The 18,802-nt window shown below is 36.3% G+C and overlaps 1 protein-coding gene across 1 annotated transcript in view; it reads right to left on the bottom strand.

Annotated features, from left to right (window-relative positions):
- Window positions 1–4,364: 4,364 nt before the first annotated feature.
- LOC114027887 (zinc finger protein 11-like) overlaps window positions 4,365–18,802 on the bottom strand; it is a 53,050-nt gene continuing 38,612 nt past the window's right edge. Inside the window, exon 7 of the mRNA XM_027842062.1 lies at window positions 4,365–5,630. Coding sequence (XP_027697863.1) covers window positions 4,424–5,630 — 1,207 coding nt within the window. The 3' untranslated portion in view covers window positions 4,365–4,423. The remainder of the gene's footprint in view (window positions 5,631–18,802) is intronic.

Genomic DNA, 18,802 nt, shown 5'->3' with positions numbered 1-18,802 from the left:
CCAAAATAGAGGACTTCTGGTGCCAAGATAGTGGAGTGAGGCAGGAACTCCCTGGACCTTTCTCAAATTCCCCTCCAAACAAATAGCCTCAAAACTCATTTAGGAGCAGGGAAGCAGTTTACCAGTTCGGCAGGAACAATCTGTTTCACTGCAGTGGGAGGGTTATTTTTTTTATTTTTACAACATCTACTTTTCCCCATATCTCCCACATATCCCTCCCAGAGATCCATCCTTTATAACAAATATTTTTTAAAAGGAATAATTGGAAAAAATCAGCAAAACCAACAAATACATCAGAAGAATGTGATATATAATGTTCCTTGACTGTGGAAGCCCATCTCTGCAAATAGTGGTGTCAGGTTCTTCTTTGAGGCCAAGCTTAAGTCTTTATAATTTAAAAAAAAAACATTCAATTTTGATTATTTTCTTACTTTTTAATCTCACTTGTAAAAAGAAAAATGTAGTGCTTTTATTGAAATTCACTATTATAAGGCAACAGCAGGGCTATGACAGATAGTAAATCTTTTGATTTTCTTGATTCAGAATCAAAATCCCATGATCTTTAGAGTTTGATTAAATTCTAGCCAAAGTTTTGAAACCTTTTGACGTTCTGAAAACACAACATGTTTGAAGGATCAAAACCTATTAAAAAAAAAAACTCAGCCTCAATAAGGTCTGGCACATGCATTTCAAAAGTAGATCTGCCCTGAAAAACATTAGGAATCAAAACAAAGCTATTAGTGAAATGGAGATGTTAGATTAAGAAAGTGAGAAGAGAGTTTCTTTTTAAGAATAGCAGAAACACTAATAATTTGATATGTAATTTTAATAAGCATTTATATAGTGCCTGCTATGTGCCAGGCACCATACCAAGTGCTTTTACAAATATTACCTCATTTGCTCCTCACAACAATCATTCGAGAAAGGTGTTACTATTAGGATACAGGTTAAGTGACTTACTCAAGATCACATAGCTAGTAAGAAGTGTCTTAGGACAGATTTGAACTCATGTTTTCCCGACTATAGGCCTAGTGCTATATCCACTGGGCCACCAGCTCTTTCACAGCTATATATAATACCAATGCTTATTCCTAAAGAGAAATGTACAGTGAGCAAATGAAATAATCAAAACAATATCCCTGAATCAGTTTCTCAAAAAGACAATGATTGGCCCTAAATTACCCCTAAAGATTTCTCAGAGTTACCTATGAAAGTCTCCCCAAAGAATCCCTTGTTTGGGTAGATTCCATCATCCTGAAAGTGATCTTTCACATTCTAATTTCATGCTTGTAAAAATGTCAGGAATTTTACAAAATGCAAAAACTTTATATAGCACACAATGATACTATATCATATTAAATATTATTTTAGTGATTTCTTGTGTTGCCTTTTTAAATCAGTTTATGCATACTTTAGAAAGATATATCACATAAGCATGTTGTTTATAATTGAAGCATTTAATCACAACATATGGATTTTTCAACGTGTTAAAAGTTGAATCAAAGGCCTTTGCTAGGAATTTGACCCCTTTTATAATCTTTTTCCTATAGAAAAATCAGATTAAATTTAGATCTCTCTAGTTTACCTTTTATATACCTTGCCACAAGTATGAAAATGTCTAATGTTTATTTGGTTCTTTTGTTCACAATATATTTTTAAAGATACATTTCTTTATTATGAAAAATTTTGTTTAATAAGCTAATTTAGTTTCTCTGAGAAAGTTTGGAGTTAGACCAACAGGTTCTCTAGCTTGGACAATTATATTGCTATCTGGTAGCAGCCCATATGTTTAAAAGAAAATGGAAAAACAAAGTAGAAACAGAGCACGTTTATCTCTACAACTACAAACAAAATCATAGTTCATAAACTAGAATATTTTCATTATAGAATATTTAACCACATAAGATATTTTTAAAAGACTTTCTCTTCATTCATTACATTCTTAAGATTACTCTCCATTTTGATGCCTGTGATGTTAGAGCAGAGCTCCTTAAACTTTTTCCATTTGAGATCCCTTTTTGCATTTCACCTTTCTTTGTATCCCTAGCACCTAGCATAATGTCTTGAATATAGTTGTTTAATATGTCTATTGAAATTATACTTTTAAGGCCAAGTCTAAATTCTACCTTGTGAATTCTTTGTGATTTTTCTCCATTAGTACTGATGTTTTGCCCCTCAGACCTTCCACAGTATTTGGTTCATATATCTATCGGAAATTTATCTTTCAATTCACATTATAATTATTCATATGTGTTGTAAGAGGTGGCACAATACAAAGAATGTAGGCCAATTCAATGAACATTTATTATGTGCCTTCTATGTGCAAGGCACTAGGGATACATAGGTTTAAACAACAGTGCTCACTTTCAACTAGTTTATTGGAAATGACCAGAAAGGGAAGTGGGTTAGTGATGTTTCAGTTTGAGGGACAAACAACTTAAGAGTTGCATAGAGCAAAGAATTTTTAAAAAGCTAAAGGAAGTCCTCCAATATGGATACATCCTCTATAGAGGAGGTGAAATGAATGAGATAGTGGTAGGGAAAAAGGGACTAGATAAGGGAATGAATATGTGGAGAGGAAAGAAGCATAGGTAGAAATGACAGAAATGAAAGCAATTACTTTGGCTGTGAAGCTGCCAGAGGATAAGGAAGATTTGGATCCCCCAAAAGAAAGGACTCATTATCTCTAGAATCCTCCTTTGTAGACTACAGAATGTGCTGATGTATGGGGTGGGGGAGGGGTGGTAGAGGATCAAAAGGGCAAGGAATGAGGGAATGATAGATAGATCTGGCACTATGGAATGGAGCCAAAGAGATCTCCTCAGAGACTGGATCACTTTCAGGGCTTTCTTGTCCAACAGTCAGCATGAAGGACTTTAGGCCCAAAGATTGTATAGGGAAGGAGAGCAATGGGCTTTAAGATGGCCTACATCACTGATAGACATATCTGATAGATAGATATGATATGGTCTATAAAGGGACATCATCCTTTTTCACTGTGTTCAATTGGCTGACCTTTTCTTCCCCTTCACATACTTCATACAACCTTTACTTTCTTTGATGCTATTGAAAGTAAAATTCCTATTTTTGTATGGGTGGTGGTTGCTTGACAATTACTACTTTGAGGAGTGCTTTCCCTTTTGTGTACTTGCATTTACTCTTAAGTATTCATGCCTTATCATTGTTTCCACGTGCTGGTCTCCAGTCATTCTGATCTATATCTGACCCCTGGACCCAGATGGCTCTGGAGGAGAAAGTGAGGCTAGTGACTTTGCACAGCCCTCCCTCACTTAAATCCAATTCACTTGCAAGTCATAGCATCATCTTCCTGATGTCATGGTCCTCTTCCAAAACAAAGGACAAACCACCAATACCACCAATACTGCCATACCACCACCACCACTGTTTACACATAGGCACTCCAATCCCAAGGTTTTTGACTAATATCAATTGACACAGAAAAGGCTTCTGACAAAATGCAGTACCTAGTTATAGTACAAAGAATAGAGGGAAAATGGTTTTCATTAACATGATAAAATAACATCTACTTCAAACCAAAAATTAATATATGACAGAGAAACATTGGTAGTGTTCCCAGTAAAACCAATTTAATAAACCATGTCTCCAATTTTACCACTTCTATTTGACATTGTTTCAAAAGTGCTTGAAATAATAATAATAAAAACAAATTAAAGGGATAACATTGATAATAAGCATCTTTCCATGTAGATGGAATGTTGTGTAAACAGAAAATCCAAGGACTTAAAAAAAATTGAGACAAAGAGTTCTTATAATGCAGCAGAATATATGATAAAGCTGGCAAAGTCATTTATTGTCATCTACAATAATGACAAAAATAAAATATGTGGTTATTAATTCACTAAGACTCATACTAAACCTTTGTAAAAAAATAATTATACAAAATTATTAGGGCAGAACCAAAGGGATTAAGCAATTGGAGGGAACTACTTTACACTTGGGTGAGTTGAATAAATATAGAGTAAAAATGTTCATATTTCATCATTTAATCAGTTATTTATAAACAAATTTAATTAACAAATTTAATACATCTAGAACTAGACAAAGTAATAGTGAAATTTATATGAAAAAACAAATTGGCAAAAATAAGCAATAATTTGTGGAGGAAAAATCTCTTAGATGAAGCAGAAACTTGCTTTGCCAGACCTTGAAACAGGACAAAGCCTAGAGTCAAACTATCTACTGATGAAAAAGAGTTGTGAGGGAGTAAAAGGAATATCCACGCTAATAAAATCATGAATCATTAAGTATCTTTTTAAAAATATGTCTTAAGTAAACAACATGGTCAACATTACTGGCCAACATTTATAGGATTTCATTTTGATATGGATTCTTTCATGTTCATAAAGGATAAACTTTTATTGAAGGCTTTCTCACATGCATTTCATTCATATAACTTCTCTTCAGTATGAATTCTTTGATGTTTAGTAAGTGATGATCTGGATCTAAAGGCTTTCCTACACATATTACATTCATAAGGTTTCTCTCCAGTATGGATTCTCTGATGCTGAGTAAGAGATGAACGGTGCCTAAAGCTTTTTCCACATTCATTACATTCAAAGGGTCTCTCCCCAGTGTGGATTCGCTGATGCTGAACAAGATGAGTCCTCTGACTAAAGGCTTTGCCACATTCATTGCACTCAAAGGGTTTGTTTCTAGTGTGGATACTTTGATGCCGAATAGCATGTGTGCTTTGGGTAAAAGCTTTTCCACATTCATTACACTTATATCGTTTCTCTCCAGTATGAATTCTCTGATGTTTAATAACGGATGAACTATTACTGAAGGCTTTCCCACAATCATTACACTCAAAGGGTTTCTCTCCAGTGTGGATTCTTTGATGCTGAATAGCATGTGTGCGCTGGCTGAAAGCTTTTCCACATTCACTACATTTATATCGTTTCTCTCCAATATTAATTCTCTGATTGTTAATAAAAGACGAGCTGTTACTGAAAGATATTCCATATTCATTATTCTCAAAGGGTTTCTTTCTAGCATGGATTCTTTGATGTTGAATAGCATGTGTGCTCTGGCTAAAGGCTTTCCCACATTCACTACATTTATAGCGTTTCTCTCCAGTATGAATTCTCTTATGTTTAATAAAGGATGAGCTACTACTGAATGCTTTCCCACATTCATTACACTTAAAGGGTTTCTCTCCAGTGTGTATCCTCTGATGTTGGCTAAGAGATGAACTGTGAATAAAGGTTTTCCCACATTTATTGCATTCATATGTTTTCTCTCCAGTATGAATGATTTGATGTCGAATAAGAGATGAGCTCTCCCTGAAAGCTTTCCCACATTCATTACATTTGTAGGGTTTCTTTCCAGTATGGATTCTCTGATGCTGAGTAAGATTTGATCTGTACCTGAAGGTCTTTCCACAGTCATTACATTCATAAGGTTTCTCCCCAGTGTGGATTCGCTGATGCTGAACCAGGTGTGTTCTCTGAGTAAAGGCTTTGCCACATTCATTACACTTATAGTGTTTCTCTCCAGTATGAATACTCTGATGTTGGATAAGCAAAGTACTTCGGCTGAAGGCTTTGCCACATTCATTACATTTATAGAGTTTCTCATCAGTGTGATTGCTCTGATGTTGAGTAAAATATGTGTTTTGGCTGAAGGCCTTCCTACATTCATCATATTCGTATGTTTTTTCCCCAGTCTCCGTGCTCTTACATTGGATAAAATTTGAGGTTTGACAGAAGGTTTCTTCAGAGTCATTATTTTGAGGTGTCTTCTCTAAAGGGATTTGTTTCAGAATGTCTGAATACTCATTAAGGATCATTTGATGTTCGTCATATTCATGGAACTTTTTTCTCATAGAATCCGTTTTTTGGGTAGCAAAGATTGACCCTAGAATGAAGCTTCCTTGAAATTTATTAAAACCATGGTCTCTTACCATATCAGGAGTTTTTGTGTGGTCAACTGCCGGCCCAGAATGTCTCTCCTGATTACCCTGATGTTTCTTTAACTTGACATTACATTCCCAAACTTGTCCTTGGGAATTCTTAGGATCATCACTTATAAATCTTCCCAGGAACAGTTCTTCATTTGAAATGTCCTGTTTTGAAACTGACTCTTTGCTTTCATGCCCAGTCTCCCAATCTAAAAAAAAAAAAAAAGAAAAAAGAAATAAAATTTGTAAAAATCTTCTGTTCTTTGTGCTGAGAAAAACAACAACAACAACAACAACAACATTGTTGTCTGGTGAATTCTGCCTCCTCTATTGAAGAAAATCTCTTCAGAGTAGAAAGGATAAAAATAATAATAATCTCTTGTATGTAGATAAACTATAGTTTATTTAGGATTTTAATATCTTTCATTTCATTTTATCCTCACAACAACACTATGAGCTAGGGAATATAACAGATGAGAAAAGTGAGGTTTGGAGAGACTAGGTAACTTGCATCTATTTAGTCAGTGGTAAAACCACAAATAGAGCTTGGATTTTATTGTTCCTAATTCACTGTTCTTTCTACTATTTCACCACGTATGTCATAATTTTTCTATTTTCAACTTTCACCTTCTGTGGAAGAAGGTACTGAGAGAAGCAATAGAAGAAGAAAGAAGTCCTTGAATTGAATAAGGAGATGGAACATGTGAAGGTTAAGGGGAAGACTCTAAACTTGTGGAAGACAAATATTGAAATTGAGGAGGAGAAATGTAGAATAAGCAAAAGTTGAATGATAAAAATTGGAGCTGAAAAAAGAAGAAAAAAGATTAGTGTAAAAGAAAAGTTAATCTGAAGGAGGATTCAGAATGAATGGGGAAGAGGACTGAAAAGATTTTAAAAGAAAAAAAAATCTAAGAGGAAAGAACTGGCAACCCAAGGTAAATGAAAAAACATAAGTAAACAAATTGTTAGGCAAAACATGTTGGCAAAGGAAATTAATAAGTAAAATGAAAAAGAGGTTAATAAGAGGAGGAAAAAGAAAGTGAGTGTACTTGTCTAGGTAAAAAGGTAGGATTTCAACCAGGAATACAGGGCTGGTTCAATATTAGGAAAACTATCAGCAGAATTGACTATATCAACAACAAAACTAACAGAAATCATAAGATTATCTCAACAGATGGAGAAAAAGCTTTTGATGAGATACAATACTCATTCCTATTAAAAACACTAGAGAGGGGGGCAGAGCCAGGATGGTGTAGTAAAAGCAGTGATTTGCTTGAGTTCTCCCCCAAACCCCTCCAAAAACCTTTTAAAAATGACTCTATGCAAATTCTAGAGCAGCAGAACCCACAAAGAGAGTGAAACAAATTTCCAGTGCAAAAGAACTTAAAAGGTCAGTAGGAAAGGTCTGTTGCACCAGGGTGCATAGACTAGGCCCCAGCAAATTAGGAACAGACCTTTGGACAACTGAATCAGTGGCAGCAGTAGAGCTAATTACTCTATGAGAAATCAAGAAATTATAAAACAAAACCAAAAGAATGAAAAAATAGAAGACAATGTGAAATATCTCATTGGAAAAACAACTGACCTGGAAAATAGATCCAGGAGAGATAATTTAAAAATTATTGGACTACCTGAAAGTCATGATAAAAAAAAAAGAGCCTTGACATCTTCTTTCAAGAAATTATCAAGGAAAACTGCCCTGATATTCTAGAACCTGAGGGTAAAATAGAAATTGAAAGAATCCACTGATCACCTTCTGAAAGAGATCCCAAAATGAAAACTCCCAGGAATATTATAACCAAATTCCAGAGTTCTCAGGTCAAGGAAAAAAAATTGCAAGCAGCTAGAAAGAAAAATTCAAGTATTGTGGAGCCACAGTCAGGATAACACAAGATTTAGCAGCTTCTACATTAAAGGATTGGAGGGCCTCACTATAATATTCTGCAGGGGAAAGAAGCTAGAATTACAACCAAGAATCAGCTACCTAGCAAAACTGAGTATAATCCATGAGGGGAAAAATAGACATTCAATTAGATAGAGGACTTTCAAGCATTCTTGATGAAAATACCAGAACTGAAAAGAAAATCTGACTTTCAAATACAAGACTCAAGAGAAGCATAAAAAGGCAAAACAGGAAAGAAAAATCGCAAGGGACTTAATAAGCTTATACTGTTTACATTCCTATATAATAAGATGATATTTGTAGCTCATAAGGCCTTTCTCATTATTAGGGTAGTTAGAAGGAGTATATATAGACAGAGGGTACAGGTATGAGTTGATTATGAAGGGATGATATCTAAAAAATAAAATTAAGGGGTGAGAGAGGAATGTACTGGTAGAAAGAGGTAAGGAGAAGTAGAATGGGGTAAATTATCTCACATAAAAGAGGCAAGAAAAAGCTTTTACAGTGGAGGGGAAGATGGGAGAGGTAAAGGGGAGTGAATGAACCTTACTCTCTTCAAAACTGGCTCAAAGAAGGAATAACATACACATTCATTTGGGTATAGAAATCTAGCTTACCCTATAGGAAAGGGGATAAGAGAAGGGGGTGTGATAGAAAGTAGGGCAAATTAGGGGAAGGGGTGGTCAGAAGCAAAAACCTTTTCAGGAGGCACAAGGTAAAAGGAAAGAGAGAATAGAATAAATGCAGGGGGAAGTGTATGATGGAGGGATATACAAGCAGCAATAGTAATTGTGAAAAAAATTTTTGAATCAAGTTTCTCTGATAAAGGCCTCTAAAACATATAGAGAACTGAGTCAAACATAAAAATAAGAGCCATTCTCCAACTGATAAATGATCAAAAGATATGATCAGTTTTCAGATGAAGTAATCAAAGCTATCTATAACCATATTAAAAAATACTCTAACTCACTGTTGATTGGAGAAATGTAAATTAAAATAATTCTGAGGTACTACCTCATAGCTATTAGATTGGCTAATAGAACAGAAAAAGTAAATGACAAATGTTGGAGGGGATGTGGGGAAAATGACACATTAATGCACTGTTGGTGAAGGGGTGAACTTATTCAACTATTCTGTAGAGCAATTTGGAACTATACCCAAAGGGGTATAAAACCATACATACTCTTTGACCTAGCAATACTAGTACTAGATCTGTATCCCAAAAGAGATTAAAAAAACAAAAAGGAAAATGACCTATTATGTACAAAAATAGTCATAGCAGCTCTTTTCTAGGGGCAAAGACTTAAAAATTGAGGGGAGGCCCATCAATTGGGGAGTGGCTGAACAAGTTGTGGTATGTGATTATGATGAAATACTATCATATTGTAATGATGAGCAGGATGCTCTCAGAAAAACCTGGAAAGACTTGCATGGGCTGATGCCAAGTGATATGTACTGCATACAAAGTAATAGCAATATTGTAATATGATCAGCTGTGAATGACTTAGCTCTTCTCAACAATATAACAATTCAAGACAATACTGAAGGACTTATGATGAAAAATGCTATCCATCCCCAGAGAAAGAACTGATGGTGTTTGAATACCGATTGAAGCATACTTTTTCCTAACTTTATTTTTCTTGAGTTTTTTTTCCTATGTTTTCTTCCACAACATGACTATTATGGATAAGTTTTGCATAACCACCCATGTATAACCTATAAGAAATCACTTACCTTCTCAATGAAGGAGTGTGGGGAGGGAGGAAGAGAGAGAAATTGGAACTCAAAAGTTTTAAAAAAAATGTTAAAAATTGGTTTTACATGTAATTGGGGGAAAATAAAATACTAAATGAAAAAATACTGAAACATAAAAAAAGAAAAAAGTGACAAAGGTCAGCCTAAGTCCATAAGGGTCTATAAAGGTCTATAAAGGAATAAGGATTAGGGTAAAGAGTAAATGCCCATAAGCAGTCAGAAGTAAAGATGAAGCACTCTCCACACTCCAGGATTTCAGGAACAGTGAAGTACTTCTTTAAAAAAAATCTGATGCCAGATGACAATGTCGGAATGGAATTAGCCAGTGTCATGAAGAATGTCCTATGTGAGCTACATGAAAGAGGAATTCTCAATAGCTGGTCCCTCCACCTGTCCCTCATTATGCATGACATTGCCCTTGACTACATTCTTATTAACAGAGAAGAAACTATTGCTAGGTTGAAAAATATGGGCACCCTAGGGTAGAATAAGTCCTATCTCTTAGGATTTCTGATAGTGAATAAAACTAGACATAATCTGACATTCACTGCAGATTTTGAAGAAGTATCACTCAGTCACAGAATTTGACATTTAGAAGGGAACTCTGTAACCATTTAGTCCAGCTCATAGCCAAAAGGAATCCCCAGGTAAGGTAAAAAAGGAATGTGAAGTTTCAGGAAATTAGAGAATAAAGGAATGTCAGAAGGAAAATAAATGAAAGAAGTACCACTTCACATTGAGAGCTAAAAACCAGGATTCAGGTTCTTTCTGAGGAGGAGGGAAGTGGAATGGCTGGAGGGAAAGTAGCTGATTGTCTACTTTGAGGCAACAAAGTACAGTGGGATTAGCACTGATGTTTAATACCAGAATGACCTTGAACAAATCACCTAATGTCTCTGGATTCCATTTTCCTCCTCTGTGAAGTGAGGGGATTTATCCCCTTAAAGTGCTATATCTGTGATACTGGGAGAATAATAAAACTGGAGCTGCAGAAGCTATCAGGTGAAAGATGATGCAGTAAGAGTCAAAGGAAGAAGATAAGCAATGCTGGTTGGTAATTCCTTACTCAGGAGCACTGAGGCAGCCATTTGTCAACTTGTTAATAAAAAAAGCCTATTATCTTCCTGGGGCATGTATCCAAGACTGTTAGCTCACTGCAAGCAGGAATAATTTTATTCTTTATATTTATATGGTCAGTATTAAGTATGTGATAAATAATTGATGAATGATTGATTGAACCTCTTAAGATTCATTAAAATAGATCACTACTACCTACTCCTGGTGATTCACAAGAGCACAAAATAATAGTGCCAGAATGAACCTAGAAAGAAGTATGAAAGATTATAAAGTCTTGGAAAAGAAATTGAAGATCATAGGGAACCTTCTGGTGGTTTCATTACTGTTTCCCATTTAAGGCAAGGCATGTAAAAGACAAAATGAATTTGGGATATGAACAGCTAGTTAAAGAGATGGTGTCTGAGAATGGGCTTTGGATTTCTAGACCACAGACTAAAATGTAGGAATGAGACAAGGCAATTCTGCAAATTAAATAAAAAGGACTTTTAACTAAAAATAAAGAGAAAAGGAGAAGAAAGCTACTTACATATATTTATCAAGTTATACACCAAAGAAAGTAGCTACAATGAAGGAAGGAGAAAAGCATTTGAGACAGCTGGAATTTCACAGGAAGCAAAATCCATGAAAGAAAAAGTAAAAACAAAACCTATGGCCTCACATATCTATACCCAATTGCCTAAAGTATAGGCAACAAATAAAAGGAACCAGAAGTCCTAACAGAAGGAGACAAATTGGACCTCATAAAGTATCACTAAGAACATGGAATGAAGTCCATGCTTAGAATATGGCTCCAAGTAGGTCTATTGTTGTTGTTCAGTTGTTTCAGTGGTGTCTGACTCTTTGTGACCCTTTTGGGGGGAATTTCTTGGCAAAGATACTGAAGTAATTTGTCATTTCCTTCTTTAGCTCATTTTTTAAACAGATGAGGAACTGAAGCAAACAGGGTTAAGTGACTTGCCCAGGACCACACAACTAGTAAGTGTCTGAGGCAAGAAGACTCATGATGAGTCTTCCTTGATTCCAAGCCCAATGCTCTATCTCCTGAGCCACCCAGCTGCCCTAAGCAGGTCTAAGACTTATTCAAAAGAAACAGGATAGGAGAAACAAGGTAGAGGCTGGCATTGTATGTTAAGAAGATATTTGTGTGAAGAATCCAGGAACTAGAGTAGGGTAAGCATAGTGGAGACCATTTGGGCGAAGGTAAACGTGGGGAAAAACAGAGGCAATTTTGTCACTGGAGTATACTACATACCCCTTAACAGAAAGAAGAAATAGGATATGTGAGAAATAGGTAATAAACCTGGCACAGGGATGTGATATAGTGATATATAGATGGGAGATTTTAATCATCAGGACATTTGATAGAACTTTCTCTTTGCCAAGAGAAGAACAGCAAATAACTTCTTCATTACATATTGGACAGCCACCACAACTGCGAAATGAGCTGGGCCCATGATTAAATTGGAAGAGTGGAGACTGGATTATATGGCTGAAATTCTACAATGTTTTCAATAATATTATACTTCTCTATTATGTAAAAGCTCATCTTCTCAACATCAATAATATCACAGTGAAGTGAGAATCATGAAGATGATCAGAAAAGTCAAAAATCATAGAACAGTATGATATACAAAGACCAAAACTGTAACTGACTCAAAGGGCAACAGAGTCATGAATAGTGGGTATTAGAAGCCTGCTGATGACATGAAAAAAGTGGCATAAAAGGTACCAATAATAAACTGTAAATGGACCAGTCAGAGCAAAAGCTAAAAGATGGACAGATTGAGTGCTACACTGATAACCATGAAATGTTATAAGACGTAGAGGAAAATTTTGAGCTTCTTATTTAGATCGTCTTCGAAGACTTTATGGTAGGGCCTGGGACTTGTAACCAGTAGAGCCTTTGGAGGTTGATTAGTTCAAATTCTTCATTTTGAAGATTAGGGAATGTGGGCTCAAAGTGTTAAAGCAAAGTACTCAAAGTCAGACAGCAGTAGTTGAGGATTTGAACCAAGGTTTTCTGACTCTAAATTCAATGCTCTTTTTCTACTATATGATTTTAACTAGTGATATTCAATAATTTCATATGTTCATTTTTTCCTGCCATTACTAGAGAATGAAGAGATATGGCTCTAACCTCTTTTAGGAGGACCAGATTGTACTTTGAGCATTGATGACAGGTTTTTGTCTGTGGTAGAAAGACAAATATAATATATTCCATTCAAGTTACTATAATGTTCTCTTATAGTGTCTTTAAATCTGTGGGAAGCAAGATCTAAGATCCTCTTCATACATGTATAGCCTCTATCATATTGTATGCTGTCCTGCGGAGGGGGAAAATTTAGAATTCAAAATCTTATAAAAGCTAATGTTGAAAATGAAAAAATAAATAGATAAAAAGATCTAAGATCCTAATTCCTTTAACATTCTTAATAGTAGCTCTTGTGGCTTTTCCATAACATAATCAAACTAACACATACTCTCTCTCTCTCTCTTTCTCTTTTTCTCTCTTTCCTCTCTCTCTTTCTCTCTCTCTGTCTTTCTGTCTGTCTCTTTCTCCTTTTCCCCCCTTTTCTCTGCCCCTCCTTCTCCCTTTCCCTTTCCCTCTCTCTTCCTGACTCTCTCCCCTTCCCCCAGAGAACCTATAAAGACTATGAGACCGTGGATCTAGACAGAAAGAAAGTAAATTAAGGGATCAATGTTCCTGAGGAGATGTACAGGGATAGGAAGTAGTGTTAGATTTATAAAGAAGGAACATGCCTCGGTCTGAAAGAATGCAAGAGGATACTTGTTGAGTGTATAAAATGTTAGAAACATATTAAGAACCTTGAGGACCTAGATCACCTATCCTTTTGCTTACAGTAACCTCCTTCTCTCTGATTTTCACTCACTCACTCACCTGGATAGGTAAGTTTTGAGATTTCTTTCTCTAACATCCATGATTCCTCCCCTTGATCCATGTGGGATATGACTTCTGGCTTGGAAACTGGAAGCCCTGATCATGGAGGAAAATGGAAAATGACTGTTTGAGATGAGGACAAAGAACTATCTCAGTTATCAATTCTTTGTATAAAATCTGGATGAAAGAGAACACAAAAGGAGAACCTAGATGGACATACAAAACACTCCTGAAGTATGCTCAGTATTATGTTCCAAAGAAAGTGGAAAGAATGGCTCTCAGAGCTCTTCTGCACTCATTTTCCCTTCCCTGTATAGGATGATAAAAACTGCTCTGGAGTGTATTTGTGCTGCTGGTTGGCCAGGGAGAACCTTTGGGGTGGAGAGAAAACTTTGACCTAGGTGAACAGATGATGTGAAAAAGAAAGTCTGAGTGGAAGTATAATGAATCAACCCACTTTCAGTTCAACTTTAAAAAGCCTTTTCATCAGGGCACAGGGAGAAGAAAGAGACTCTTTTTTGGCCTCAGAGATCAGAGCTCTTTTTTGCCTTGGATACCAATCTCAATTTCATTTAATAACTTCAGATGTTTCTTAAAACAAAAAAAAAGAGGAAGTAGAAGACGAAATATAAAAAAAGAGGAAGTATAAAAAAATTATACTGGGAGGATCCTGAGTCATAACTCAAAGCTACTCTTACCCAGATAAACAAGGTTCCTATAGTTTTCCAGCATCACAGCCCGATATAGATCCCTCTGAGTTGAATCCAGTTTCCCCCATTCCTCTTGGGTAAAGTCCACAGTCACGTCCTGGAATGTCACTGATTCCTGAAACATCAAACCCATTCATGCTCATGCCTTTACAATACATGATTCTGGAGAAAGGGGTGCAGGTGGTAGTGCTAGGGGATTTGAGTGGGATACATAAGTGGTTCAGAAAGTTTTCAAATTTCTTAGTGTTCCAACAAACAAATTAAACATTTAACACATGTCTGAGTTTGTGGCACAGTACATGTATATTTTTGTTGGAGAAGTTTTGCATCTTGCTGACTGGTGGGAACTTGTCTCTTTCAATCAGATCCTATTTGGTATTACACACTCATCTCCATGGGTTTACATCTGGATAGTTCTCCTTGACTGCCCAGGGTTACCCTTGCGGATTGTTTCCCCCAGAGTGGGAATGAGCTCCATGAAAATGATCCCCTGCACTTTTGAATTCTACCACAGAATCTTTCATAGCCTCTCAGATCTCAAATTTCCACATCTGTAAAATGAGGATAATAATGCCCAGACTATCCATCATATAAGATTATTTTAAGGATCAAGTGACATACAAAAAGTACTAGACTGATGCCAAATGTTACTGAAATACTCAAATACACGTGGTCCCATTAGTTTGGATGCTCCCTTCAATGATGCTGATAAATCCATCCCATCTACCTTTTTGTCGGTGCCCTAATAGTAGAAATATACATTGCTGTGTTATCCTTTGATGTTTTCTAGACTCTATTTTATGACCTGGGGTCTTTATTGTAACTGATGAGACAGTTTTAAGTTTCTGTGCCTTGGTCTTTCCTGTGTGTCTTTATAAGTAATCATATCCTACTCTATTTCTTGGTACAAGGCCATCATAATTAAGATGAAAGGTCAGGACACTGGGTATGCCTTTGCTTACCTCCCAATATGCAAGGGGAGTAAGGAACATCACTGAAGAACACTATAAAAATTCCACTAAATCTTTAGTCTGTGGAGCAATCACTGCTAGTTCACTAATATTATAGTTGTCTCCCACCCTCGGCTGATATCTGGGGAATCAGCTTTTCCATACCACAGGGATTACCTAATTCCTTGAATGGGAACCTCCATCCCAAAAGTACTCCCCATTTCTTGCCTTTCCAATTCCTTCCTATAGATTTTGCAGCTGGCACTGATGTCCTCTGGACCTTGTTTATATTCACTGACCTCTGGTAGTAGAAAGTGTCAATGCGTATAAAGCCACCTATAATGATTGCTGGAATTATCCCTTCCTGTCAGAATCTAACTAAATTAGCTGGATGAGTGATAAGTTGAGCCTGGGCCACGGGTATATTCCCTTAGCTCATGAACCATTGACCAAAACTGAAGTGATCTAACAGCCATATTTACATGGACAGAGTGGAATAGATAGCCTTGCTGCTACCTTCTGTCTTCCCCGGAGAAAACAAGGGCCCACTGAAATTCATGCTTCAGGGATAGGGAATTCCTTTCCTCTTAGATCCATGAGTCACTGACCAAGTTTAGGACTAGGGCTGTTGGCAGCCACACTTTCACAGGCAAGATTTCTTACCTTCACCAAAGAGAGCAAAAGCTAGGACCTAAACCCTGTACCTCAGCAACAGAGGATCCCTCTCCTACTATACCATGTAGATCCAAGAGCCACTAGCTAGGGCTATCGATAGGACTTTCAGGTCTGACTCATGTATCTCAGTGGTAGGGAGCCCCTCCCCTACTGCAGGCTTATGGCAAGACATGCCCACAGCCAAGATAGTCGTCCTAATAAGTTCTCCATAGGGCATCCCTCACAATAAGGTAATGGGTTGCTTTTTTTTCCCCCTTACTTTCTCCTGACATTGTACGATGCTAAAAAAGTGCTTGGGTTCTACCCATCATTTCTTATATTTGCCACATGACTAGACCTTCTTCTCTTCCTAACATACATTTCCCAATGATATCTTTTATTCTATTCCACAGTTCATGATTAGTTATATGTTATAGCGTGCTGTCATCCAATGTTACCTTCTCCATTGCCCTTCATGAGATTAATTTTTATTATTCTGGAGGCTGGTGTCCCATGTCTTGCAGTCATGTCATACCAGTAAAATATTAGTAAAGATGGGTCTTTGTTTCAAGGAAGAACTTGGAACCATGAGGGAAAACCTGCATTTTCTGAAAGCGACCTAGACTCCTCTTCTCATCCTATAACAAGCTTTATGTGTTTTCCATTCAACTGTACTATGGGTTTACGAATACCATAGGGCTTTCTCAGGGTGCATTCTGTTCTTGAGATTACACAAACATCTGGCTCTTCTGTTTGAGATTTAAGGGAGGGTGAGTACGTGCTTGTTTGCCTGCAGTGGTGCTGGTTTTGCTGCGGTAGCCCCTTTTTCTACTGCTTAAGGGCTGCTGGATAATTTTTTTTAAATGTGATTATGGAGTAAAATAAGCCACTGTAGTTTCTCAGCAGATTTGTTTTTTTTTAATTTATTATTTTATTTTCCCTCAATTATGTATAAAAACAATTTTTAACATTTTTTAAAATCTGAGTTCCAAATTCTCTCCTTCCTTTCCTCTCTCTCCTGTTCCCCCTCATTGAGAAGGTAAGCAAGTTGATATAGGTTATAAATGTGCAGTCATGTAAAACATATTCCATATTAGTCATGTTCTGAAAGAAAACAGATCAAAACAAAAACTCAAGAAAAATAAAGTTTTTTTTAAGTAGGCTTCTATCAACTTTTTCTATGGAAATGAATAACATTTTTTTCATCATAAGCCCTTCAGAATTGTTGGATCATTATATTGCTGAATAGCTAAGTTATTCACAATTGATCATCATACAATATTACATACAATACTACTATTATGTACAATACTCTCCTGATTCTGCTCATTTCTTCATGTAAGTCATATAAGTCTTTCTGGGTTTTCCTGAGAGGATTCTGCTTGTCATTTCTTATAGCACAATAGTACGCCATTACATTCATATACCACAACTTGTTCAGTCATTCCTCAATCGATGGGCAACCCTGCAATTTCCAATTCTTTGCTACCACTAAAAGAGCTGTTATAAATGCATTCATACGTATAGGTCCTTTTTCTTTTTCTTTTTTTTAAATTTCTTTGGAATACAGACCTAGTAGTGGTATTGCTGGCTCAAAGGGTGTTTTTAGTTTTTTAGGCATAGTTGCAAATTTCTCTACAGAATGGCTGATTAAGTTCACAACTCCAGTGTCTCAATTTTCCCACACCCCCTCCAACATTTGTCATTTTCCTTTTCTGTCATATTAGCCAGTCTGATAGGTGTGGGGTGGTACCTCAGAGTTGTTTTCATTCATTTTTCTTTAATCAAGTGACAGAGAACATTTTTCATATGACTACAGATAGCTTTGATTACTTTATCTAAAAACTACCCGTTCACATCTTTTGACCAGTTATCGTCTAGGGAATGGCTCTTATTTTTAGTTTATTTTCAGTTCTCTCTATATTTGAGAAATGAGACTTTTATCAGAGACACTTGCTATAAATTTTTTTCACAGTTACAAATACTAACTGTATTTCCCTAATATTTTCCTATTCATCCTACTCTCTCCTTTCACCTTGTCCATTCTTAAAAGTGTTTTGCTACTGATTAGCACTTCCTCCAATCCATCCTTCCTTCTATCAGTCCCTCTCTACCTTCCCCACCACCCTAGTTTCTTCTTTCCCCTTTCCTTCCTAATTTCCTGTAGGGTAAGATTTCAATACACAACTAAATGTGTATATTACTTACTCTTTGAGCCAATTCTGATGAAATCAAGATTTATATGCCCCCCCTCCCCACCTCCTCCATCTTCTCCTCCCCACTGTAAAGTTCTTTCATTCCTCTTCTATGAGAGATAATTTAGCCCATTCTACCTCTCCCTTTCCCCTTCTCCTAGGGCATTCCCCTTTCCCACTCCTTAATTTTTTTTAGATAATCATCCTATCATATTCAACTCATACCTGTGCCCTCTATGTATACTTCTTAAAACTTTTGGAGTTACAGGTATCTTTTTCCCAAGTAGGAATGTAAACAGTTTAACCTAATTGAGTCTCTTATAATTTCTCTTTTCTGCTTATCTTTTTATGCTTCTCTTATCTTGTATTTGAAAATCATTTTTTCTATTTAGCTCTGGTCTTTGCATTTGGAATGCTTGAAGCTCTTCTATTTCATTCAATATCTATTTTCCCCTGAAGGATTAGACTCAGTTTTGATGAGTAGGTGTAATCCTAGATCCTTTGCCCTCCAGAATATCATATTCCAACCCCTATGATCCTTTAATGTAGAAACTGCTAAATTATGTGTTATCCTGATTATGGCTCCACAATATTTGAATTGTTTCTTTCTGGCTGCTTGCAATATTTTCTCCCTGACCTGGGAGCTCTGGAATTTGGTTATAATATTCCTGAGAATTTTCATTTTTGGATTTCTTCTAGGAGGTAATCAGGAGTCTTT

Source organism: Vombatus ursinus, unplaced genomic scaffold, assembly GCF_900497805.2.
Source record: "Vombatus ursinus unplaced genomic scaffold, bare-nosed wombat genome assembly UNPS02014864.1, whole genome shotgun sequence".
Classification (NCBI taxonomy): domain Eukaryota; kingdom Metazoa; phylum Chordata; class Mammalia; order Diprotodontia; family Vombatidae; genus Vombatus; species Vombatus ursinus.
The sequence above is the reverse complement of the archived record's forward strand: the minus strand, read 5'-3'. Positions and strand labels throughout refer to the sequence as shown.